Source organism: Galeopterus variegatus, unplaced genomic scaffold, assembly GCF_000696425.1.
Source record: "Galeopterus variegatus unplaced genomic scaffold, G_variegatus-3.0.2 Scaffold2456, whole genome shotgun sequence".
NCBI lineage: Eukaryota > Metazoa > Chordata > Mammalia > Dermoptera > Cynocephalidae > Galeopterus > Galeopterus variegatus.
Window position 1 is genome coordinate 137,155 of NW_007728567.1, and position 25,181 is coordinate 162,335.

General features: G+C 41.4%; 1 protein-coding gene across 1 annotated transcript in view; it reads left to right on the top strand.

Moving 5' to 3' along the window:
* CWH43 (cell wall biogenesis 43 C-terminal homolog (S. cerevisiae)) overlaps positions 1 to 25,181 on the top strand; it is a 58,754-nt gene that overhangs the window by 28,571 nt on the left and 5,002 nt on the right. Inside the window, exons 9-14 of the mRNA XM_008581779.1 lie at positions 4,873 to 4,952; positions 7,884 to 7,989; positions 9,032 to 9,167; positions 10,818 to 10,967; positions 17,038 to 17,182; positions 22,157 to 22,218. Of these exons, the coding sequence (XP_008580001.1) occupies positions 4,873 to 4,952; positions 7,884 to 7,989; positions 9,032 to 9,167; positions 10,818 to 10,967; positions 17,038 to 17,182; positions 22,157 to 22,218 (679 nt within the window). The remainder of the gene's footprint in view (positions 1 to 4,872; positions 4,953 to 7,883; positions 7,990 to 9,031; positions 9,168 to 10,817; positions 10,968 to 17,037; positions 17,183 to 22,156; positions 22,219 to 25,181) is intronic.

Consider the following 25,181-nt stretch of genomic DNA (forward strand, 5'->3'; position numbering starts at 1 on the left):
GGAATAAATCATGGAGAAGGTGGAAAAGAGAAGATTTATCATCTGGTGTTGGAGCGGGATTGTCTGAAGTACCTGTCAGGAGGGGGAGGAACGTGACGTCTGGAGTGAGAGGACCTGCAGCAGCAGCCATTCGGGCTGTCTGGTCTGCTTTAGTATTTCCCTGTGTTATGGGTGAGTTGTCCTTTTGATGTGCTTTGCAATGGGAGACTCCTAACTGCTTGGGTAGCCGAGAGGCTTCAAGGAATTTGTCTATTAAGGCAGAATTGGTTATAGCATTGCCTTTGGTGTTGAGTAATCCCCTTTCTTTCCAAATTGCTGCATGGGATATGAGTATGTGGAAAACATATTTTGAATCTGTGTATAGGTTAAGGGATTTTCCTTCTGCCAGTATACAGGCCCGCGTGGCCGCAATGAGTTCAGCTTGTTGGTTAGTGATACCGGGTGGTAATGGCTGAGCTTCTATAATTGAGTTAAAAGAAACCACAGCATAGCCTGCACAATGTTCAAACCGCTCCTGAACGAGGACCCATCGGTGAACCAGGTGTAATCAGCCTCAGGCAGAGGGCCCTCGGAGATGGAGGAGTGACAAGGAATGAAATTTTGGAGGGCTTCTAAACAGTTATGAATAGGGGTGTTGGGCGGATAGGGAATAGGGAGAAGAGTAGCAGGGTTTAGAGGCGAGCATGGAAGAAAGGTAATATCAGGATTTTCTAGGAAAGAAGAAAGTAGGCCCAAAAGCCTGGATGGGGGAAGGGAGAGTAGAGCCTTGTAGGTGAGGAGGTCCTTCAGATGGTGAGGCGAGAGTATGGTTAAGGGTGCACCAAACGTCTATTTATAAGCCTCCTTTTGTAGTAGACGTCCAGCGGCCAGAGCACGAAGGCAGGGAGCCCAGCCCCGGACAGTAGGATCTAGCTGTTTGGACAGGTATGCTAGTGGGGCGAAGGAGGGGCCATATGTTTGTCCTAACATACCCAGGGCTTGTCCATCCCTTTCATGTACGGAAAGGGAGAAGGGTTTGGTGAGGTCAGGCAGGTGTAAAGCAGGGGCCACGACTAGAGCCTGGTGGAGTTTTTGGAATGGCTTATCTGGTGAAGATGATAGGGGTTCATTTTGGTCTCCTTTTGCAAGGGCATATAGTGGGTGGGCCAATAAAGAGTAATTTGGGATCCATGCTCTAAAGTATCCCGCCAGGCCTAAGAAGGATAGAATCTGTGCTTTAGTTTTTGGAGTAGTTAGGGACTCTAAAAGCTCCTTCCTATTAAGGGTGATGGCCTTTCGAGAAGGAGATAATTCATATCCTAGATAAGTGACTTCAGTGAGGGATATTTGGGCTTTAGAAGGTGAAATACGATATCCTTTGTCTGCCAGGAAATTAAGAAGGGAAGCGGTGTCAGCCTGTGATTGTTCCCAAGAGGGACTACAGAGCAAGAGGTCATTTACGTACTGTAGGAGAGTTGATTGTGGGTGGGAAGAGTGAAAATGTTTCAGGTCTTGGGCCAGCACTTGACCAAAAAGGTGAGGGCTATCCTGGAATCCCTGGGGGAGCCGGTGGTGGATGAAGGATGCCAGCGCCAGAGAAAATGGACGTGGGCGGACCATCAGTCCCGGGGGCGGGGGGGGGGGTCGCGGAGGAGTCCCAGGAAGTCCGAGGAAGGAGTCTCCTGGCGCGGGGTGAACTCCTTCCTGGGTTTCGGCACCAATGAAAGGGCGCACGGACGAAGGAAGCACGTGAGACCTGGGCTGACAGTTCACCAGAGAAGTTCCACTTTATTCAAAGACCGCGCGTATATTTACAGGGAGATGCGTTCCAGGTTTGGATAGGGGGTGGACGGGGCGGTAGCTGATTGGACGGGGTTGGGTGGGAGGTGGGCCTTGACCTGTGACTGGTTGAGGTTTGGTGCCGGCGGGCTTTCACTGCAGAGAAGAACCCGGAAGGGCACCATATTGCCATGGAGTGCCTTCCCCCTCCCCCTCCGCTTGAGTGCCCACAATATCCTAACACTTTAATTCATTCATCAAATTGAGACATTTAGAACAGTTTAATTATAGAGTTGTTCAGACAGTTTTGTGTGTTTTTTAAAAAATAAACTTTATATTTTAGGGCAGTTTTAGGTTCACAGAAAAATTGAGTGGAAGGTACAGAGATTTCCCATATAATCACCTCCACCATCAAAATCACTTACCAGAGTAATACATTTTTTTAATGATCATTGAACGTCGTGAATGTGTCAGTACACATCGCTATTACCCAAAGTCCTTAGTTTACATTAGGGTTCACTCTTGGTGTTGTACATTCTATGGGTTTTGACAAATGTAAAATGACATGTATCCATCATTACAGTATCATACAGAATAGTTTCACTGCCCTAATGTAGAGCTCGGGCTAATGTTGGAATCCTGCTGATGTCGCCTATTGTCGAGCTTTTTTATCTGCCCATAATCTTGCACTGACTGGGCTAATTGTCAACCTAGGGCTGGGTCTAGTACTTACAGACCCCTCAAGCCCGTTGTCCAGACTGGGTCACAAACCCTTAACACGCCAGGCTGGGTCACCAGACCCCTCACATGCAGGTCTATGAGCTAAGTAACCAGCCAAAAAGGCCCATGTTGGAGCACAGCAGATGCCTGAGAGAGTCCATGCCAGCCAGCTCACACCACCGCACGTGTGCACTAACTCCACCCACCCACAACTTATTTACAAAGAATGTGCTGCACCACCCCCAACTGGATTGAGGCAAGGGACCCTGATTAAACTATATTCTATTTTCCCAACACCTAAACATCCCATGTGCTCCACCTATTCATCCCTCCCTCCTCCAAATGTCAGTCAACCACTGATCTTTTTACTGTTTTCATCATCTTGCCTTTTCCAGAATGTCAGTTTTTATCTTTTAACTTGAGAGGTTAATCTATTTTTATAGCCATTTCTGATGTATTATAATTTTTTCCATGATCTTTGCTTTGTCATTTTCCACTTCCTCTAGGTATATTTTTTTCTTCTTGATTTCTTCTGCATTGATCAAGTTTTCTTTTTCTTTTTTTCTTATATCCCTCCTCCCTACACCTTTTTCTAGTCTGGAAATTATACTTTCAATTCCTGTTCTTTTAGTAGTTGCTTATTCTTCTCTCAGCACACTGAAGATAATATTCATCTGGCTTTTGGCTTTTATTTTTGCTGTTGAAAAGTCAGCTGTCAGTGTAATCATTGCTCCTTTGAAGGTAATCTGTCTTTTCTCTCCGGCACTTTTAATGATTTTTCTCTGTTTCAGCGTTCTGCAGTTTCACTATGATATATGTTGGTGTGGATTTTTCTTTCCCATCTTGCTTGGGAGTCTTTGGACTTTATGAATCTGAACAGTCATGTCTTTTATCAGTTCTTGAAAATTCTCAGCATCATTTCTACAAATATTTCTTCTTTCCCATTTTTTCTCTTTGTTCCTTTTTGACAAATTAAATATGTGTTCGGCCTTCTTATTCTGTTGTCTATGTCTCTTATCCTCTTTCATATTTTCTACCTCTGTTTTTTGTGTTGCCCCTTGTACTAATTCTCCATTTACTTTGTCTACTCTGCTGTTTATCTTGTCCATTGAGTTTCTAATTTCAATTATTATAATTATTATTTTTATTTCTAGAAGTCTATTTGATTTCTTTACAGATTTTCTGATCACTGATTTTAGTCGTATGTTCCTTAGTCATACTTTTGAATACCCTCTTTTATTTTCCTGAACATGTTACACATATTTATTTTATATTCTGATTCTGAAAGTTCCAATTCTAAAGCCTTTGTGGGCTTGATTCAGCGGGTGTTTTTTCCTGCCGCTTGTTTTCTTATATTTTATGATTTATTTTGACTTTAGGCTCAGGGTCCTTGGAACATTTTTAAGGAAGATTCTTTGAAATCTGGGTTTAAGGTAGGGGTTATGTATACATGTCTGTTGGGAAAATAGAATAATTTGGTCAGGCCCCTGCTTCAGGTCTGGTTGGGTGTGGTTCAGCACATTCTTTGTAAACAAATTGTGTGTGTGGGGGTGGAGTTAGTGCGCATGCATGCCAATGTATCTTTTTAGTTTTGTTGCTAGTGTGTGTCAGAGAGTTGTGTGGAGCAGCGGCCCTGAAGGCCCTGAACAGCTGGCTGGCAGAGAGCTTGAATCTAAAAATAGAGTATGTTTACTTTGCTGGCAGCTGCTCAGTTTTTCTTTGGACTTTGCTGGTAGCAGTTGAGTTTCTGAGTTTCTCTTTGGACTGCCTAGCTCCTAGATGTGTGTGTGCTGAATAAAGACTACTCTTTCTTCTACCAAGGCTCCAAGGACTTTTCTTCTGGTTACCTAGGTCATAGACCTGCGTGTGAAGGGTTTGTGACCCAGTCTGGACAATGGGCTTGAGGGGTCTGTGAGCTCCAGACCCAGCCCTAGCTCTACAATGTCACACATGAAAGTTAATCCAAGAATTAGGATTTCCTCTGTATACAGAATCTAATAGATTAAAATTTGGATTTGATCTATTGGCAAAGGCCAAAATAATTTTATAAAAATTATTATTATTATTAGTGACAATTTTTAAAAATTGAAACATGATTGATTATACATATTTGTGGGGTACAGACTTGAATATTAATACCTGTGTACAATATGTGGTGATCAGATTAGGATAATTAGTATACTGGTGTTTACAAATGTAATCAACCTTTGTGATCCTTAACCAATTTCTTGATAACCTCCCCTCCCCCTTTCTCACCTCTAATAACCACAGTTCTTTTCTCTCTTTTTTTTCGAAAGTTCAACGCATTATTGTGATTGCTGTTTCTTTATAAAAATTACTTTAAAAAAAACAAATTTAGTTTCTTTTAAACCATTGTTTCTTCTTTCTGTTTAGTTTTGTGGCTGCTTGTTGGTGTGGGGTTGTTGGGATTAGGACTACGACATAAAACCTATCAGAGGAAATTAGGCAAAGGGGTAAGTAATTAAAAATTTTGAAATAGAATTTTATGTGATATATGTGTATACATAAAATTTTATACTTTACCATTTTGACGGAATGCTAGACCTGGATCTGATGACTTCAGGGCTCTGGATCCCATCTCCTTAACTCTTAGGTAACAGGCTGATAATATAGTGGGATTATTTTATGAAGTTGGGTTCTTGGGACGGGATAGACCTATATATTAGCAGCAAATTGCTCATGATTTTGTTGTATAGAGCTATTTTTTTCATTCGTGACTTGACATATCTAAACTATGAAATAAGGAACTATTTTATAATGGACTTCCGTGTACCCTATGGTAGATATTGCTGAAGACAGCAATGTGAGATTCTTTGATTTAAGAAAAATCTTACAGAATTCTTGACTTTGTAGATTATGGGTAGCTTCTGTATTGATGAGTCGTGGAAGTTTTCTTGTCTCTTTCCTTTGTCTCTTGCTATTACAGTTTTAAATGTTTTAGTGTCCCCTTCTCTTCTAGAAAGGTGGGCACAGCAAGAGTAGGTCATTGCAATGCTGTGCTTTCTACCTGCTCTGATAAAAAGTTCAGTGTGTTTCATAATGCAGTCAGAGTTACGGTTTTGGCTAAAATAGAATTTGAGGGTTAACTCTGAATTCTAGCAATCTGTAGTACCTGGAAAATTTTTCATATTAAATAAAAAGCTATACTACAGATGGAGACCATGTTTCTCTGGTTCATCTGTGTGCTCCCAGCTCTTCACAGAGTGCTCGGCACATATTCAGAACTCCATAACTATTTCTTAATAAGTAGATAATAGTAGACCATCATTACATGGTCTCTTACTTGTGCTCCTTAATTGTTAGTCACTGTTATTGCAACATAATGTCTATCAGAAGAGGATACCTAATCTCAGCCAGGAGTTCTTTTTTAAAGGAGTTATTAGAATTGGATTAATACTTGTTTGTTCATCCCTTTGTTCATTCGTTCGTTCATTCATTGACTTAACAAATGTTTATTGAATGTCTGTTTATGTGCCTGGTGCTAGGGACACAGAGGTTAACAAGTTGGAGAAGATCCCTGTCCTCCCAGAGTTTGCATTCTAGTAGGGGAGAAAGATGGTATTCAGAGGAGCAAATACAGAAGGACATTCATTTGAGATCAGGCTGCTATGAAAGAAATAGGACTATTGTATAGAGAATAACTTGTTAGAGAAGACTGCTCTGAAGAGGTGACATTTGAGATGAGAAAAAGCAGTTGTTCAGAGAGCTAGGATTCAGGCTGAGGGAGAACTAAGCTTGGTGTGTCTGAGGAGCATCAGGGTGACCAGCATGGCAGGAGCCCCTTGAAGAGTGGCAGGAGATGAAGTTGGAGAGGCTGGGGAGGGCCACATCTCATAGGGCCTCAGACCATAGTGAGGAGTTCTGATGTTATTTTCCTTGCAATAGAAGCTGCTGGAATGTCTTATGCAGGAGAGTGAAAAAAAATGACACACGTCAATTGGCTGTTGTGTGAAGAATGGATTGTAGGGGATTAGAGTGGATGCAGGGAGATACATTCTGAGGCATTTTCATTTGTCCAGAAGAAAGATGATGGTGCTTTTGACTGCTGTGGTGGCAGTGCAGTTGGAGAGATGTGGATAGACTTAGAATATATTTTGAAAGTAGAACTGATAGGATTGGCTGACAGGTTGGATGTTGCTGGGTGAAGAGAAGGAAAGAATCAAGGATGATTTCTATGTTTTTTGTTTGAGCAACTGGATGGAAGGAGGTAGCATTAACTGAGATGAAAAGAATGAAGGAACAACAGGATTTGGGTGAAGGAATCCAGAATAAATTACAGATGTATAGTTGTGTGAAAAAGAACTTGATGAATATAATCATGCTCCTTGAAATCTTTGTTGATGGTTCCATTTTCTTTTAATGATATTCACCAAACTGGGTAAGCTTGTGTAAAGATGAAACACCCAGCTCCCTGCTGGTACAACATGCACACTGACCTGTGTATGCAAAGTAGTGGTCCTCCCATGCAAAGACGTTGCTGCTTATCTTTCTCCCAACTGAACTTGTACAATCCAGTTTGAGTTGTGTTTTCAGGGGAGGTCATGGATTTGTTCTAATCCAGCCATTCTCTTTCACTGGAGCCCTGTTGTAGATCAGCAGGTATTCATTGGAAATGGATGCTTAGGGTTGTGCAGTGCGTTCTCTGACTGGCTCATGGACCCAAAAGAAGAGCTCTTCAAGGGGGCTGTGCTCCTCCACCTTGGCCTTGCCAGGACAGTAGGGGTGTAACAACATTCATAACTAGGTGAGAATAGGCTGACCACTTTATAAATATGTTAAAGGTCTTTATGTATCCCTCTGTATATGATTCTTTACCCCTGCAAGAGTAACCACTATCCTGTGTATGGTGTTTTTTAAAAATAATGTTCCTGCGTTTCTTTATATTGTTACTACATGTGGTCACTAGGCAATATTTTCTATGCTTTTAACTTTATCGAAATGACATCTGACATATATATTTTGCAACCTATTTTTTCAACTTAAAAACATCTTCTGAGATTCGTCCACATGGAAATATGTAGCCCTGATTCATTTATTAGGGCTGTGTAGTGTTCCACTGTCTGTATGTAACACCATTTTCCTATTGATACACAGCCGGATTGTTCCTGATTTTTTGCTATTATAAGCAATGCTTATTATAAATACTCATTTTTGAAACATTTCTCCTAACTTCCAAGCTTAAAGTAGACATTCACAGAAGATTGATTATGAGACTACTTATGGCAAATATCTACTTATTTTTATGAATTAAAAGTGGGTAACTGTTTAAATAAATTATTTTGCCAAAATGTGAATTTTGGTAGAGAGAGAGGTGGAGAAAACTGAGTCACCAAAATGGCCATTGTTCACAGTCATCCTAAATTACTATTAAAACAATTCCTCAGGCACCAGCCAGAGAGGTCTCTGCCGCCATCTGGCCTTTCAGGTTTGGATACGACAATGAAGGATGGTCTAGTCTAGAAAGATCAGCTCAACTGCTCCATCAGACACGTAAGTCTTGCTGGAGTTAGTTCCAGGTTTTGAGAAACTACTACTGTTACTTTTATTTTCAGCAAGGCCATAAGTGATAGGAGGAGGCTTTACTTTGGTGGGCAGCTGCGGGAGGACCAAGCTTCTGTAATCACATCTGTCTTTGCTGGAGAGCAATTAATTCAGCTGATTCTAAACAGCACCTCATACTGGGTAACTGCAGGGGATTCTTGTCACACTGCTGTTTTTAGAGATGCCCCTGCTGGTAGCTCCTGTCGCTTGGGGACCCACTGTTGGGGACCAGGAAACTATTGGGTTAAAAGGCAAAATGAGCCAGAACAAGGCTCATTTGTGAAGCAAATTGCTTTCAAGAGCCTGCGGGCCAATTTTATTTGCTTCCATGCTCTGGGGCACTCATCTTTATGAAGCATCCTTTAAAATACGTGGGCATTCGACTCAGATCAACTACATGGAACATGGAGCAGGAGAAGTAAAGGGCTAAAATGTTCTGGTTATTCTTAATACTAAGCATGCCTGCTGAGAAACTTCTTTGTATCTGTCTGAACATAATGCCACTGGGAAATTTCTTAGGCCCTTATTTAGTCCTGATTATAGTCCTCCAAGGTGTATCTGGCCAAAGTGGCCAACATCTAAAAAAGCTAATAAACTTACTTCAGTGCCAATAATGTGGAGCTATTTGCTCTGGAATAAAATGCTATTGCGTGTCATCCTATTGTTTCTGAACATAAATTGGGTATTTGAGAAAGGCATTAAGATTATTTGAAATCTGGGGAAAGACATTAAGAATATTTGAAAATTTAGAAAAGTTATGTTTTTATCCTTCCCAGTATTTCCTCAAGGTGTTCCATGTTTTAATTTCATTCTAAACATGAGAAAATCTTGTTATAGCTCAGATTTAAACCACTTCCCTTTAGTGTCTCATTAAGAATTACTTTGTTTTTGGGTTTATGAGTAAAGGTAAACAGGTTAAGGGTCAAGAATTGCTTTTTGTATTGCTGCAGTTAATTCCAGTGTGCTTTTTTTTTTTTTTTTTCCTGGACAGATGCAGATTTCATAACAATTTTAGAGAGCGATGCTTCTAAGCCCTATATGGGGAACAATGACTTAACCATGTGGCTAGGGGAGAAGCTGGGTTTCTATACAGACTTCGGTCCAAGCACAAGGGATCACACTTGGGGGTGAGTCTACCTTGGGAACTAATCCTGAACATAGTCCTGAAAGACTAGGCAGCATAGGCTGGGAGTGGAAAGTTGAGGTTGTCCTGTCTTTGCTCTGTGAATATGTGCCAGCGATGCTTCTTAGGGGATGTGTAGGTGCTGAAGATGTGTATATTTCCTAATTTTAAAATGTTTTCCCTGTTTCTGGATATTTCCAGTTCTTCATCTTATATACCATTCAGTGTAGGAGCTGAGGTTACAGCACCAAACAGGTCTAACCTGGATACTGACCTCATGTGGCTTATTTTATAGTGTGAAGAGACGAAGAAATTAATAAGACAATTTGAGATGGTGGTAAGTGCTATGTAGAAAACAAGCTACTGAGAGAGAGAGCAAGTGAGACTGGGTGGGCAGTGGCCCTGGGGGATGCTCCCATGGGCAGGGTAGTCAGGAAGGTCTGTCTGAAGACATCACGATGAGAAGGACCCAGGATGACCCTTGGGAGGAGCTGAGGGAACACCAGGGGAAAGACTTGAGGTAGGATCAAGCTTGTTGTGCCTGGAGCATAGGAGACCAAGGAGGAACTGGTAAGAAATGAAATCAAGATGGGGAGCCTGACCGTACAGGGCCCCATGTTACTCAGTTGTGATGGGAAGCCACTGGAGGATCTGATACAGGGGAGTGATCTGATTCGATTTACATTTTAAAAGATCATTCTGGCCATTCAAGAGTGGGAGCCAGGAGACAGGTATTGAGGTAGGTGCAATAGCACAGGCAAGAGATGACAGTGGGAACGGTGGAGATGGAGAGAAGAGGGCAAATTCAGGAACTAGTTTGGAATAGAGCTGACATGGCTTAGATGTCAGGGGTGGGGAAGTGAAGGATCAAGTTCAATGTCTAGGTTTTTGACCTGAGGACCCGATAAGGAGATGATGCCATTTAATGGGATGGGAACCACCAGGAGAGCAGCAGGTTTGTACTAAACTTGAGATGCCCCTGGACAATCAAGTGACATCCAGCAGGCTTTGTGGATAGCCTGGAGGGCCAAGTAGGACTGCAGATATACCTTTGGGTGTACTTCGGGTGTCATCACTGTAGGGGCCTGTCTGAAGGACTCCACAAGGGCAACAGAGAGATAGCACGTGTAGCTAGGCAAGAGAAACCAGCTGAGGACTGAGCTCTGCTCATGCTTTTCATATGCACCTCTTTGACTTAGAGTGAGGTGGAATGCCCTTTCATATGTTTATCGGACAGTTTTTCATTTCTAATTTTGTAAATTGTTACTTTGTGTCCTCACAGGCAGGATTGTACATTCCCATATGTGTGGATTAATATTAGACTAGTTTATGCAAATGTGTTGTCAGAGTAACGATGCAAGTAAAATGGATTTTGTGTATTCCTAATGCTGCCCTTTTCATGTCTCTATAGCACTTATTAAAACAGAGTTGGTGGCGCTGTGCTTAGTGACACAGTGAGACATGCTAAATAGCAGAGATATACCAAACCGACAAGCAGACTGCCATATAAGTCTCTGCCACGTGACTGCTCTGAATGCCCCTCGGTGGCATGCTTGTAGTGTCACACATCTCTTTTTAATGTGTCTGCTTAGTCCCATCTGCATGATATGGGGAACTGGCGATGAAGCACATGTTTCTTTTCATTCCAACACAGGATCATGGTTTTGTCAAGATACCCAATTGTGAAGTCGGAACATCACCTTCTCCCGTCACCAGAGGGCGAGATCGCACCAGCCATAACACTGACTGTTAACATCTCCGACAAACTGGTGGATTTTGTTGTGACACACTTTGGGAATCACGAGTGGGTTTCTTTGGTCTATCTGATATTACACAAATGTCAAGAAATATTACTAACACATTACTTTGATTTCTATGAAGTAACCTTTCTTAGATTTTTTCTTTTTTTGCCTCCCAAAGTATTCCCCCCTGTGTTGCTAACTGCAAATATCAGACATAGAAACATTTGAGGTGCAGGCAGTCTTTAGTGATGGCATAATGATGGGCAGTGTTACCCCACAATTACTGAATTGTACAGTGATTCTCTGCGCAGGTGCTGTACTAAGTGCATTACTGTGTTTAATCTTCACTCTGTATAAGGTGAGTACTGTGATAGCCTCATTCTACAGATAAAGAAACTAGGCTGAGAGAGGTTAGATAACTTGTCTGACCAGGATCACACGACTAAGAAGTAGGCAGATCCAAAACAGAGCCTGCAAGTTCTTGGAATCACATGGAAAACCAGACTACAGAAATATGAATTCCCATTTCCTACAGGATTGCTGCTACAAATGGAAGTACTGTTGGGATTTGAGGGTACTAAATGACATTCCTTCTGCTCATGTTTTCACATACAACTGATAGGTAGGCAGAGAAATCTAGCAGATGGAGATCAAAGTATCACTTCGCATACTGATAAGCCTATTTGGACAACATGGCTAAAGTGCCCATATGGGCTTGCTAATACATCCCCTAACAATACACAAAACTGACTACCCCAAACAGTGGGCTTACCCAGCAGGTTCTCCCCTTAGTGGAAAGAGTAGGACAAAAAACACCCTGTCTGCAAACTAGCAGATTCCAAGAAGAAGAGAGAGGAAAGATTTAAGAAAAGCATATCCAGTTAATTCTCCCAAATTTAATTAATTTGAAAAGTCCTCCCAAAAAGTGATAGGTGGGGAGAGAGGCCAGTGATAGTTTATTAAGAAAGTCCCTCCACACTGAAATGAAGAAAGGGGAATGAGTTTTATCCCCAAAGAATACCATTCACAACCAGGCAATATGTATATTATATACATATATAATATATTATCTCATTGCACTGTAAAAGGAAAAAATATATAATTTATACTCTATTGTGCTAAACCATAATAACTTAAAAAGGAATGTAAAGAGCCATGTCTATAACATGGGCATACAGGTCCTGACCACATTAATGATACAAGAGGCCATAGAACTTTCAAATGACATACAAAATATTAGAAAAACAATATTGCTGTACTGTAAGTTTTATCTAAAAATAACTAATGTGTCTGCTACCCTTCTTGGTTACTCACTTTTTCTCACAGTATTATTTTGATCTATGAAAGCATATTTGAATATTTTCTGAAATTAGTCAGAGCATAATATAAACAAATGATCCAAATATAATATGAGCCATTCACTCAGACTCTTATTTGCCTCCTTAGAAATAAGAAGGGTGTTTGGAGGATGAATCATATAGATAGTCCATATCTGTTTAAAAAGCTGTTTGAAGAACTGCCTTCTCTTTCTCCCAGTAATTTTCTTGTACAGGTTGAACACCCCTAGTCCAAAATCTGAAATCTGAAATGCTCAAGAGTCTGAAACTTTCTGAGCGCCAAAATGACACTCAAAGGGATTGCTCATTGGAGCATTTCAGATTTAGGATTAGGAATGCTTAACCTGTAGGTTTTCAGCAAATATTCCAAAACCAAAAAGTCCAAAATCTGATTCACTTCTGGTCTCAAGCATTTTGGTTAGGGGATACTCAACCTATAGCAAGTATAGGCATTCAAAAATCATTCTACTTCGACTACATTCGACTTCACGTTGCACTCAAATTGGGTTTATCTTTAAAGAATAGATACTTTCCTGTTTAAAGGTTGCAAGGTCTCAACCTAAGAAAGGGTTGAATCTACTCATTCCTTTCTTTCCCTTCCTTTTTTTTCCTCTGCCCCCTTTAACTCCCTCCTATCTCTACCGAAATGTAAAGAATATACTTGAAAGGAGAAGGAAAACTAAAAGACAGCCCTGGGAATGTACTTGGGAAAGAGGAAGGAAGAATTGCCTTTCCTAACTTTCTGTTAACTACATACTTAAAGCTCTCTGTTTAATGCCATATCCTTTACTTGCTTTCTTACTCATTTGATTTAATAATAATGACAAAAACGTAGTGGTAACAATATAGCTAACACTTACTGAAGATATGTAACTCTAGGGAGAGAAGCAGTGCAGTTGAATGGCTGAGTGCATGGGATTCCAGAAGCTGGAATCAGACAATTTGGTTTGAATCCTAATTCAGTCACTAGCTGTGTATCCTTCACCAAGTTATTTAACTACCTTGACACTTAGTTCCTTATCTGTAAATCAGGGGCAGTGATCCTACCTACTTCATAGGGTTCTTGTGAGAATTAAATGAGATACATTATCTGGTACAATGTACATGAATATGTTTGTGCTCAATTAATACTGGCCATTATTAACCAAATCAGACAACTCTAAATGTAAGGTATATTGGGCAGTTTAGAATCCATTCAATGAACATGAGTCAAGCATCTGTCAAGTCCCAGGCACAGTGCTAGACACAATCTTTGCCCTTAGGAGCCACCATTCTGGTGTCACTCCTCAGAAGCATTGCCTGTGAACACTGTAGCTCTCAAGTGACATAGGAAAGTTAACACTTTAAATAATTTGTGAAGTCATCATTACATATGTTTGTTTGCCTTTATTTTCTACCATTCTAGATACAAAAAATCTTACTGTGAATAAATATTTAGAGGTTTCATTTTCCAGTGATTATGGCATACAAATGTGAAATCCTATTAGGAATGAATTACAGAATGCTTGTGCATGTTATTAGCTGATTCAACAAGATTTTTTAAATTACAGGCTACACAAATATCTCCTACAACCAATAAATAGGAAATAGCAGTATTTCTTAAACATCATAACAAAAATTGATGCTATTTTAGGGAACTGAGTCACCAGTTAGTCACCATTGTTTTTTTAAATCTATAACATGCAACACATACAAAGAGGAAAGAACACAGAACCTGTAGTCTGGAGACTTGTGTTCCAGTTTTGTTCTGGGCAAGAAAACGTTGGTGAGTTCCAGCTCTCTTGTCTCTGAAAATGGGATAAAGTTCTCTTTTCCAGCTTATATTATAGGGTTATTGGGCTGATCAAATATTAACAGGTAAGAAAACATAAAACGTGCACACGTTCTCTCTTTTTCCCTTCCCTCATATAAATACATATCCTTTTTATTTTTATTACTATCACTAGATAAGATTTATCTCCTGAGAAAATGTAAAACCAAAGTTACAGATATTTTCCAGTAATATATTGCTAAAATATATTTGAATGAAAATACTATCTGTGGTGCAGTGGCTTTGGAATTTTCTTTCTTTTTTTTTTTTTTGTCTTTTTCCGTGTCCGGCAACGGATCGCAACCCTCAGTGTCGCCCCCGTACCGGACCGGGACCGGCCACGGGATCGCAACCGTCGGTGTTGCTCCCGCGCCTCGCTCAGCCAGTGAGCGGGAACCGGTCTGTATGTGGGATCCGAACCCTTGGCGGGAGCGCCACCGCACTTCTCAAGCGGCGCACTATAGCAGTGCGCCACCGGGCCGGCCCCAGGAATTTTCTAGACATGGATTTGAACTCTAGTTGCATGTCGGAATGGAATTCACTGCAGACCTAATGAAAGGACGACTTATCAAGGTATCAGAAGAGTCCAAGGAACAAATAAGAGATGGTGAGGCTCTCAGACACTAGGAACAGACGGGAGTCGTTACCAGCCATAGGGCTGAAGGAATAGGCAGAGGACATAGTGTTCTCAGGGCCATGTGAGATCTGGAAGTAGGAAGAGGGGCCAGTTGGCAAGAAGAATGTAGCTACTGCTGGAGGAGCTGGGGAAGAAAAACCCCAACTTCATTCTCCTCCCACCTTTTCATATGCTGGTTCCTTCAATTGGCCAAACCTAACTGGAAATCAGCAGACCGGGGGAGCCCAGGAGATGACATCTGCAGGGGTCAGCCTCCCAGGGCATAGAGAAAGGCAGAGAATGGATCTGGACAGAGGAGATACAGAATGACCACAGGCGTGTTACTTAACCTCATTTTTTTTTTTTTTTTGTCTTTTGTCTTTTTTCCGTGTCCGGCAACGGATCGCAACCCTCAGTGTTGCCCCCGTACCGGACCGGGGACCGGCAACAGGATCGCAAGCCTCGGTGTTGCTCCCGCGCCTCGCTTAGCCAGTGAGCGGGAGCCGGTCTGTATGTGGGATCCGAACCCTCGGACGGGAGCGCCGCCGCGCTTCCCAAGCGGCGCACTATCCAGTGCGCCACCGGGCCGGCCCTTAACCTCATTTAAAAACTGAGCTACCAGGGCCGGCCTGTGGCTCACTCGGGAGAGTGTGGTGCTGATAGCACCAAGGCCACGGGTTCGGATCCCTATATAGGGATGGCCGGTTAGCTCACTTGGGAGAGTGTGGTACTGACAACACCAAGTAAGGGGTGAAGATCCCCTTACCGGTCATCTTTATATAGGAAAACAAAAACAAAAACAAAAAAACAGAGCTACCACCTGCCTTCAGTTATTATGAGAATTCAGCAAAAAAGGTGCTTAACAAACAGTCATTCTTTTTGCCCTTCTATTTCTTGAGACATTTTTTAACAGCACTCAGCTGTCTACACATCTGAAGGTACTTCAAAAAATTCGTGGAAGGGTCGGTCCCGTGGCTCACTCGGGAGAGTGCGGTGCTGGGAGCGCAGTGGCACTGGGAGGCCGAGGCCGCGGGTTCGGATCCTATATAGGGATGGCCGGTGCGCTCACTAGCTGCACGTGGTGTGGGCAAAAAATTCGTGGGAACGTAGAATTAAAAGACTGAATATTTCCATGAACTTTTTGAAGTACCCTGGTATTTATCTAACTTAGTTCTGTCTTCAGATCCTATGTCACTGAGGTTTCTCTAATCTTCTCAGTCCTCGATGATCTCCCTTCATCTTCCTTTGTCATTTTTTCCCTTAACACTCAGTTATTAGCTATCTTTCTATGTAAATGCCTTTGTTAGTCTAGGATCCATTCCTTGATCTTATTCTTAGCTATGCATTGCGGGGAACCACATTTCCCAAAGTCCCTTGCCTTCTGGCCTCTGGGTAGGTTTACCAGTGGGAGGTATGAGTGCAAGATTGGAAGGCAGGAGGAGTAGAGAAGCCAGGGTGTTTCTCGTCCTCTCTGCTTTTCCTGGTGTCTGGCAGCAGCTGCATCTCTTCTGTGGCTCCAGCTCCTTCCTGGATGGTCCCAGCTCCTTCTGGGCAGCCTCGTCCATAGCTCCATCTCCCACCAGTCCAGTGATGCCTTCTGGACTCTAGGAACGTCACCTCTTCTTGTCCCTCTAGTCCTAGAGGTGGTACTGCTTTCTCATTGCTGCTAAACTCTAGGTGCCTCACTAACCCCTGTTTGGCCTCCCATCACCTAGGTAACCATATTCCTGGCTGGATCATGAAAAAATATGATGTTCTATTTTTCCCCAACAGACTGACTTTAAACCCGCCCCCTGAAAGCTCGATGTACCTGCCTAATTATCTCAGTTGCATGTCTATAGTGCTTAGCATGATAAAAGCACCATGTTTGGCTAGTATTTGAGTAGGAGAGCCAGGCAGACTTTCAGAAAGTGTTCAAAGGAGCTGAGTAGGTTACATAAGCCTGATGTGCTCTGTGAATGTCAGGATTCTCCTTATCAGTATTCCTGGCTCTTTTTTTTTTTTTTTTTTTGTCTACGAGTTTTTTAGCTGTAACACTAATGACCAGGTCTTACATTATTGATATAATTTCTTCTGATGAAAAGTTGAGCAAATGCTGTATTTAGAATAGATGTTTAAACCAGCTCAGCTCCAAACTATTTGCAGAGAAAGATCATGTTGTTCTTAGTCAAAAGTTTGTCAGCCTATTCAGTTGAAGCCTTGTATCAATGTCTTGATCATTTGTATAATGTGAAGATATTTGCTTAAGTAGGAATTATTCTGGGTTTGTACACTGAAAATATTCTTTGGGAACTAGGTACCGACGACTTTTAAAAAATTGTTTTGTAAATACAAAAAAGAGGTACATTTTTGCATTTTTTTTTTTTTAGAGATGACCTTGACAGGAAACTGCAGGCTATTGCTGTTTCAAAACTACTGAAAAATAGCTCTAATCAAGTGATATTTCTGGGATATATCACTTCAGCACCTGGTTCAAGAGATTATCTACAGCTCACTGGACATGGCAATGTGAAGGTAACACAATCATAACAGGATTTATGATTTATTTAGTAGAATGATTATTTTTCTTTCATATTAAAAAAACCCAACCCAACCCAACAATTTAATATGTATTCTGGTTATCTCCTGTTGCATAGAAAACCACCACAAAATATACTGGCTTAACACGATAGCAATCATCTGCTTGCTCACAAATGGGCAATTTTTTTTTTTTTTTTTGTCCTTTTTGTCTTTTTTCTTGACCGGCAACGGATCGCAACCCTCAGTGTTGCACCTGTACCGGACCGGGACCGGCAACGGGATCGCAACCCTCGGTGTTGCGCCCTCACCTCGCTCAGCCAGTGAGCTGCCGGTCTGTATGTGGGATCCGAACCCTCGGCGGGAGTGCCGCCGCGCTCCCAAGCGGCGCACTGTAGCAGTGCGCCACCGGGCCGGCCCCAAATGGGCAATTTGGACAGTGCTAAGTGGGGATAGTTCATCTCTGCTCCACACAGGGTCAAACTAGGTGGCTCAACTGGGGACTGGAGGATCTACTTTGTAGATAAGTCACAGGTGGCAAGTTGGTGCCTCGGACTTGAGACCCTGGTTCTTCTCCATGGGCTACTTGGGATTCCTCCATGCATGGTGACTGGATTCCAAGAGTGAGTGTCCCAAGAGAACCAGGAAAAGCCTGTACTGCCTTGTATGACCTAGACTTGTAAGCCTTACAGTGTCACTTCTGCCAACATTACAAGTCTGATCACATTCAACTGGAAGAAACGTAAACCCACCTGGCAATGGGAAAAATATCAAAGTCACATTATAAGAATACCATATGGGGAGTGAGATATTATTGTAGCCATATTTAGAAAATTTGATCTGCCACATTATAAAAGTTATTTGCGATGTTGAGAGTAAAGGATAAAATGAAATGCCACACAGAGAGAATGGCTGATCAGCCAGACAGAGCCTCACCAAATGTTACTGAATTAGTCTTCACCTTTTCAGGTCTGAAACACTTGAATTTGTCAGTGCACCCAGATTTAATCATGCTCTAGGGAACTGACACAAAAATCAGATCCTCAAGAGACTGATATACACACTAGAATGTTAAATGCACTAATTAATAATGAGAAATATAATCATTATATTTAGGTAAGCCCTATGTAGATTTCTTGGTGCTTTGCCTTTTGTTTTTAACTTCGTGTCTTGACTTCATGTCTCCAGAGAAAAAGACTCTTCCATCTTTTTCTTTTACTGCTTTAACTCTTCTTAGTGTGTAACATTATGACCAAGTGTTTGAAAAGACAGATGAGAGAGAGCATGGCATAAGGGTTTTCTGCATGTGACAGAAAACACAAGTGACAGTGGCTTAAACAAGAGAGAAGTGTATTTCTTTATGTAACAATTTTAAGTGTATTTCTTAATTCACCTGGGCAGGTGGATCAACACTGGTACGGCACTCCGTGCTGTGGTGTCTGGAATCTGTACTCATCTATCTTATGGCTCCACTTGACAAGGCCTCCATTCCCAAGTTGGCAGCATCCATGTTCCAGTTAGCAGGATAGAGGAAGAGATAGGGAAGGAGCCAAAAGCATAAGAGGCTATCTCTAAAGGCAAGTTTCAGGAAACTGACCTCCAACACCTCTACTTATATTTCATTGACTATAATTTAGCCATATGGTCATCATACCTTGCTGTACAGAAAGTTGAGTGGTGCAATGTGTAATCTTGATGGCCATATACCCAGGTAAAAATGCTATAATTTTGGAAGAGAGGCAGGGCAGATATTGGGGAGATGAGTTAGATTGTGCATTTGTGGATAAGGCAGAAAGTAGAGTTGTGATGGATTCTTGAGTTTTGACTCTGGTCAGAGTGTTTACGATGGGGACATTTATTGCTATACAAAATACATAAGAAAGAAAAGTTTTGCAAAGAAGATGATGAGTTCAGCTTTGCACTGAGTTTGCGATATCTGTGGGACATTAATGGAGATATCTAATAAGCAGGTGTATATACAGATCTGGAATGCAGAAGGGTAATCAGGACTAGAAATATAGATTAAGGAGTTACCATAATACGGGGTTACTTCAGAAAGTTCATGGAAAAATAGAATTAAAAGATAATATGTATCTTTCCATGGACTTTTTGAAGTACCCTGGTTTAGGTGGTTGTTGAAACCATAGAAGTAGATGATATTGCTCATGGAGTTAGAGAAGGGCAAGAGGAAGACCGAAGAAAGCTCCTGATAAAGGCCACATTGACTGTGGGTACCATGAGGGTGGGGGGTGAGGGAAGAGAAGGCAGATTGTCTCCAACAAGAGATGAAAGAGAGTTGAGAAGAGTGAAAGGAAAACCTGAGAATGCTGCATCACAGAGGCTGCATCAGTTATCTAACGCTGTGTAACAAACCACCTCAAAACGTAGTGGCTCAAAACAGTAACACTTAATATTCTCATGATTCTGTGGGTTGACTGGGTGGTTTTCTGTTTGTGCCTGGGTTCACTGCTGCAGTGAGCTGCTGGCTCAGCTGTGACTGGAGGGCAAGCTGGCCCCACTCACGAGTCTCAGGCCTTGCTGCTGGGCCTCTCTGTCTACATGGTCGCTCATCTTTTACTAGCCTGGTTGGTGCTGCACTTACCAGCTGTGTGATCTTGGTGCAAGTTACTTAACTCTTCTGGGCCTCAATTTCCACATCTGTAAGGTGGTGATAGTAATAGCTGTTGTGTCATAGGTTTGTGATTAGGATGAAATATAAGATAATGTCTGAAAATAGGACAGATGAGTTTTAGTGGTCTACAGGAGTGTGAGGCATCTATACTTAATAATAATTTATTGTATGTTCTCAAATGGCTAGAAGAGAGGAGCTCAAATACTCTCATCACAAAGAAATGATAAATTTTGTTGATGATGAATATGCTAATTTCCCTGATTTGATTATCACACATTATATAAGTGTATTGAAATATAACTCTGTACCCCATGAACATGTACAATGTATAAATTAATAAATATATAACTTTTTTAAAAAAGAAAAAAAAAGATGTCTGTACTGTCCTCAGCCTTACATACATGTATTATGTGTGTCTGGCTGTGTATGTAAAATCAAATAAGATAAATGTGTAAATCTATAAGGTATGTTCTATGAAGTACAAATGAATGTTAGGCAAGATGATATTTGGTAAGTCTAAGGAAAAATTGCATTCTTACATTGTGCATGTGTGCATGTGTGTGTGCGTGTGTGTGTGTGTGTGTGTGTGTAAGGGACATACATGGTGTTAGGGAAGAGGAATTTTATTTGATTTTTATTTAATCCTCTCTTGGTTTCCACTATTATGGTCAAAAGCTATGTCAAGATGGGCAGTGGATTCTAATACTGCTTTTTCTATCAGGAAGTTTATTAATGTGGAGAGGAGTGTAAATAATAAATGCTTGGATGAACAGATTTTTCTCTTTAAGAAATGCGTATTTAAATTCTGCAGTATTACAATTTGATGGTGTCTTTTAAAAATCTAATAAAATGATAGTTGAACAGATTCATAAATTATTCCGAGTATATACAGCTAAATGAGTACATTTTTATCTCTTCCCAAGGCAAAGCAGAATGGTGCTTCTTTTATTTATTTGCTTTTTCGTCACTAAAACTTTAAATTTAATTTAAAAAATGTATTGCAGGGCCAGCCCGGTGGCGCACTGGATAGTGCACCGCTTGGGAAGCGCGGCGGCGCTCCCGCCTGAGGGTTTGGATCCCACATACAGACCGGTTCCCGCTCACTGGCTGAGCGAGGTGCGGGAGCAACGCCGAGGGTTGCAATCCCGTTGCCGGTCCCCGGTCCGGTACGGGGGCAACACTGAGGGTTGCGATCCGTTGCCGGACACGGAAAAAGACAAAAAAAAAAACTATGTGCATGTCTAACATATAAAAATAACAAGTAAAACAAAAATTGATGATGCCACCTAGTGATAAATGCGGTGAAGTCAGTAACTCAGGAGAACGTGAGGGAGTGTGTCAGAGGGAAGCGACTTTGGAGTGGGTTGAATGTATTGCAATTATTCTCATGCATACAAAATGTGTGTGTATGTATGTGATATAAATAATAATAAAGATTAATTAACAGGAGTCCATGTGTCCACCACCAAACTTAAGAAAGAAAATTAAGAAATAGATAAATTGTGGTGTATTTTTAGTGATTTCAAAATGTTTCTAATTTAATTTTAATAACAAAACTCAGCAATGGTAAAATGTCAGGTATATTTTTATTTATAGAATATTTAAAAATAAGAAAATGAAGTTTTACTCAAGTTTAAAAGCTCTATATTTTTAGTTTGCTCAGTACATTATAGAAAAAAATATGTTTCTGTTCTCCTTCTCCAGGGAAAATAACACTGGTCTCAATCTTTCAACATCAGAAAGACTCATAATTGCTACCGAAATGTGTTTATTTCTGTGATTGAATTTTACAAACACAGTTTGAGCACCTGCTGAACGCCAGGCTTCATGCTAAGAACCAGGCAGCCAAAATTGACTCAGAGTCCCTCGGCTCAGAAGGGGGAGGGTGGAGGCGGAGAAACAAATAGCTGCGTCATGGGGGCGTAGCTGGTGTGGCAAATAAAGTACAGGTACGATGACTGATGACGGACGAGGATGAGGTCGATTCTGCTTGGGATGGGAGTCTGGGAAAGCTGTGGGAAGCCAGGGAAGCCAGGGAAGCCGGAGACTATATTGTAATTGCTGATTTACCTGTCCAACTCCCCCCACTGCTCTGGCTACTTTCATCTTTGTATTCCCATTATCTGGTACAGGAGCTAGATGGGTACAGAGTAGGTGTTCAAGAAATATCTGTAGAATGAACAAATAATTTGGACCTTAAAGGATCAGTAGGAACCAGGAAGAGAAAATAGCATGCACAAAGGCATATTTATCACTGTGGCTCACACATTTTTTGTGGCTATTCAGAATAGATCATTGTTTTTTATGCTTTAAACATTCTCCTCTCTGCTCTTTATCAGGATATTGACAGCACAGATCATGACAGATGGTGTGAATACATTATGTATCGAGGCCTGATCAGGTGAGCACAGGGGTTTGGGTCTTTTTAAAAAAAATCTATTATTAATTTATTTACTAGGAAAACCTTTATGGAAGCAATTTTTGTTACTTTTTATAAACATTGATTTGGCTAGCTATGCCGTGTAACATTTTTTTCAAAGCATGGCCTCTTGACTTAAGGTATAAATAGCTAAGCAAATTAAGTTAATTATATAACGAGAATACTTTGTAAGCTATTAAGCAGGATAAGTACTTAACTGTCAACACATGTTGGGGAAGGCACCAGTTTTTACTGTATGGCATGGTGGAAACAGCATGGCCATGGAATGAGAAAGTCCTGGGCTTGATTTCCAGCTTTGCCAGCCTCTAATTAATAATCTTGGGTAAGTTAACTAACTTGTTGGAGCTGCTTCTATACTGAAGTGAGATCTCTAGATAAATTATAAATTAAATTTAAAAAAATCATCCCATATAAAAATGTTATCCAAGTATATAATATATGTATATATGTACATATATGTATATATATGATATACTTGGATATTTGGATATATATATATATATATATATATGATTTAAAATAATACAGCCAAAAGATCTCAAAATTCAAATATGCAACTGTATACATTTATATAGATTTGAAGGCAGTATTTCTTTAAATAAAGCAATGAACAGTTTAATATCAAAAAATAAAAAAATAGAGGGACTAATTCTTTCATTCATTTATTCAACAAGTATTTATTAAATACCTATTAGATGCCAGGTGTTGTTCTAGGCAGAGAGGATACTATAGGAACAGAACAAAATCCTTGACTATCATAGAACTTACATTCAGTGGATGGAGACAAAATAAGCAAATAAGACATGATAGACTATGGCAAGTGGAGACGTGTAGGATGAAAAAAGAATGAAGCCAGATAAGAAGGATGGGAGTGCCAGGGTGGTTACATAGGGTGGGCAGAGTGTGATGGGGTGACACTTGGGCAGTGGCCTGAAGGGAATGATGGAGTCCACTTGCGCATGTCCTGGGGAGGGGCACTCCGGGCAGAGAGAAGAGCAGGTGCAAAAGCTTGAGGGGAGTATGCTGGATACTTTTTGGTAAGTGAGGAGGCCAGCATGGCTGGAGCAGAGTGAGGTGGGAGGGGATGTGAGAGAGCTAAGCAGGGCTGATCGTGTAGACAATGGGTTGAATTCACAGGTGTCTCCACTTACAGGGTACAGGGTTCTTCAGTGGAGGGAACATGCTGGAGACCGCCAGTGAAACTCATGGGGGCTCCTGCTGTTAGTACAGAACCTGTTTGGAGATATTTGACCTGAGGCCTCTAACTTCCCTCCTGGGGACAGTGCAGGATCCTTGGTGTGGGATTCTATGACAGACCTCTCTGGGCCTTAGTCTTTCTTCCTTAAAGAGCAGTTAATCACCCTGAGGCATCTTGGCATTGCCTGCCTGAAGATAGGGGCTGATGTTGAACTGATGACCTTTAGATAACCTTATATTCTGAGATCTGCGGTGTATTAGTCGGTTTCTGCTGCTTATAACAAAATACATGGAACTAGGTAATTTATGAAGAAAATGAAATTTATTGCTACAGTTCTGGAGGTTGGGAAGTCCAAAGTCCAGGGAACACATCTGGTAAGGATCTTGGTGGTGGTGACAGTGACCCAGGGATCTTGCTTGGCAGAAATGGCAAAACAGAAAGAGAGAGAGAGAGAGAGAGCTCCTCATGCCCTCTTCTTTTAAAGCCCTCAGAACCATGCCCCTGACCACCATTATTAATTCACTCACTATGGCATGGTCCTACAATCTGATCACCTCCTCATGGCCCACCTTTCAATTACCATAATAGGATTTCCCACCCTTTCAACACTGCCACAGTGGGGGTCAAGTTTTGGGGGGACACTCAATCCAAGGCATGTGGTCTACATTTATGAAAGGAAATGTTTGCCTTGTAGGGATGATAGAATCACAGAATCAACTCCTCTCCCCGTAGGGATATGGCTTGTTCAGTTATCAGTTATAATCCAGTGAAAGCAAACTGTTAGGCTCTCCTGCTCTATATCCCATTTTTCATGCAACAAGTATTGATGGAGCATAGTGGATGCCAGGCACCAAGGGAAAAATAGTGTACAAAACAGAGGAGGCTCCCTGGTGGAGGGAAGATGGACTACAAGCATCATAAGTAATTGTATGATATTGTATATTAGAAAGTGAAGAGGGTGGTGGGAAAAAGCTGAGCAGGGAAGGAGCATCTAGAACATGGAAGTCGGGGTGTAGTAGTAAGTAGGGGATTGGGTAGGTCTTACTGAGAAGATGGCATTTGTGCCAAGATTTGAAGGGGTGGGCTGTGTGTGCTGTCTGGGAGAAGACCCTTCCAGGTAGAAGGACCAGCTAGTGCAAAAGCCCGAAGGCAGGAGTGCCAGATGTGTTTGAGGAAAAGTGAGGCTAGTGGGGCTGGAGTATGTGTGAGGGGGTTTTGTTGGGGTAGGTGGGTCAGGGTAGTGAAGGTAAGAGGAGAGCATCTGGGCAGGAGGAAAGGGAGCAGATCTTGTAAGACTCTGGACCATTGTTATAAAGACTTTGGGAATTACTTAGTAAAATGGCAATCTTTATTGTTTCTTGGACAACTCTTTGGGTTCATATGCTTACTGAAGTGGGCCAAGGAAGTCCTTGAGATGCTAAGATTGTTCTGGTTACACCACTAATTCAGAAACCCTAAAAGGCCCGACACATGCCCAAATGGCTGCAGGACAGACAGCTTGATTGTTTTGGTGTTTGCAAATGGTTAAGGTAGGAGAGAGCATGCTGAAGGATTAGTTTAGTATTTTATATCTCAGATTGAAAACGCTGTTTCTGTTTAAATATTTGTCAAAGTGGTTGTTTAAATGGGGATATCAGAATTTCTAGAAAACAGTTTTTGATATAGACTGAGAGTGAAGTAGGTATGATTCCACATTGTAAAAATTGTTGGTCACCAAGGAATAGTG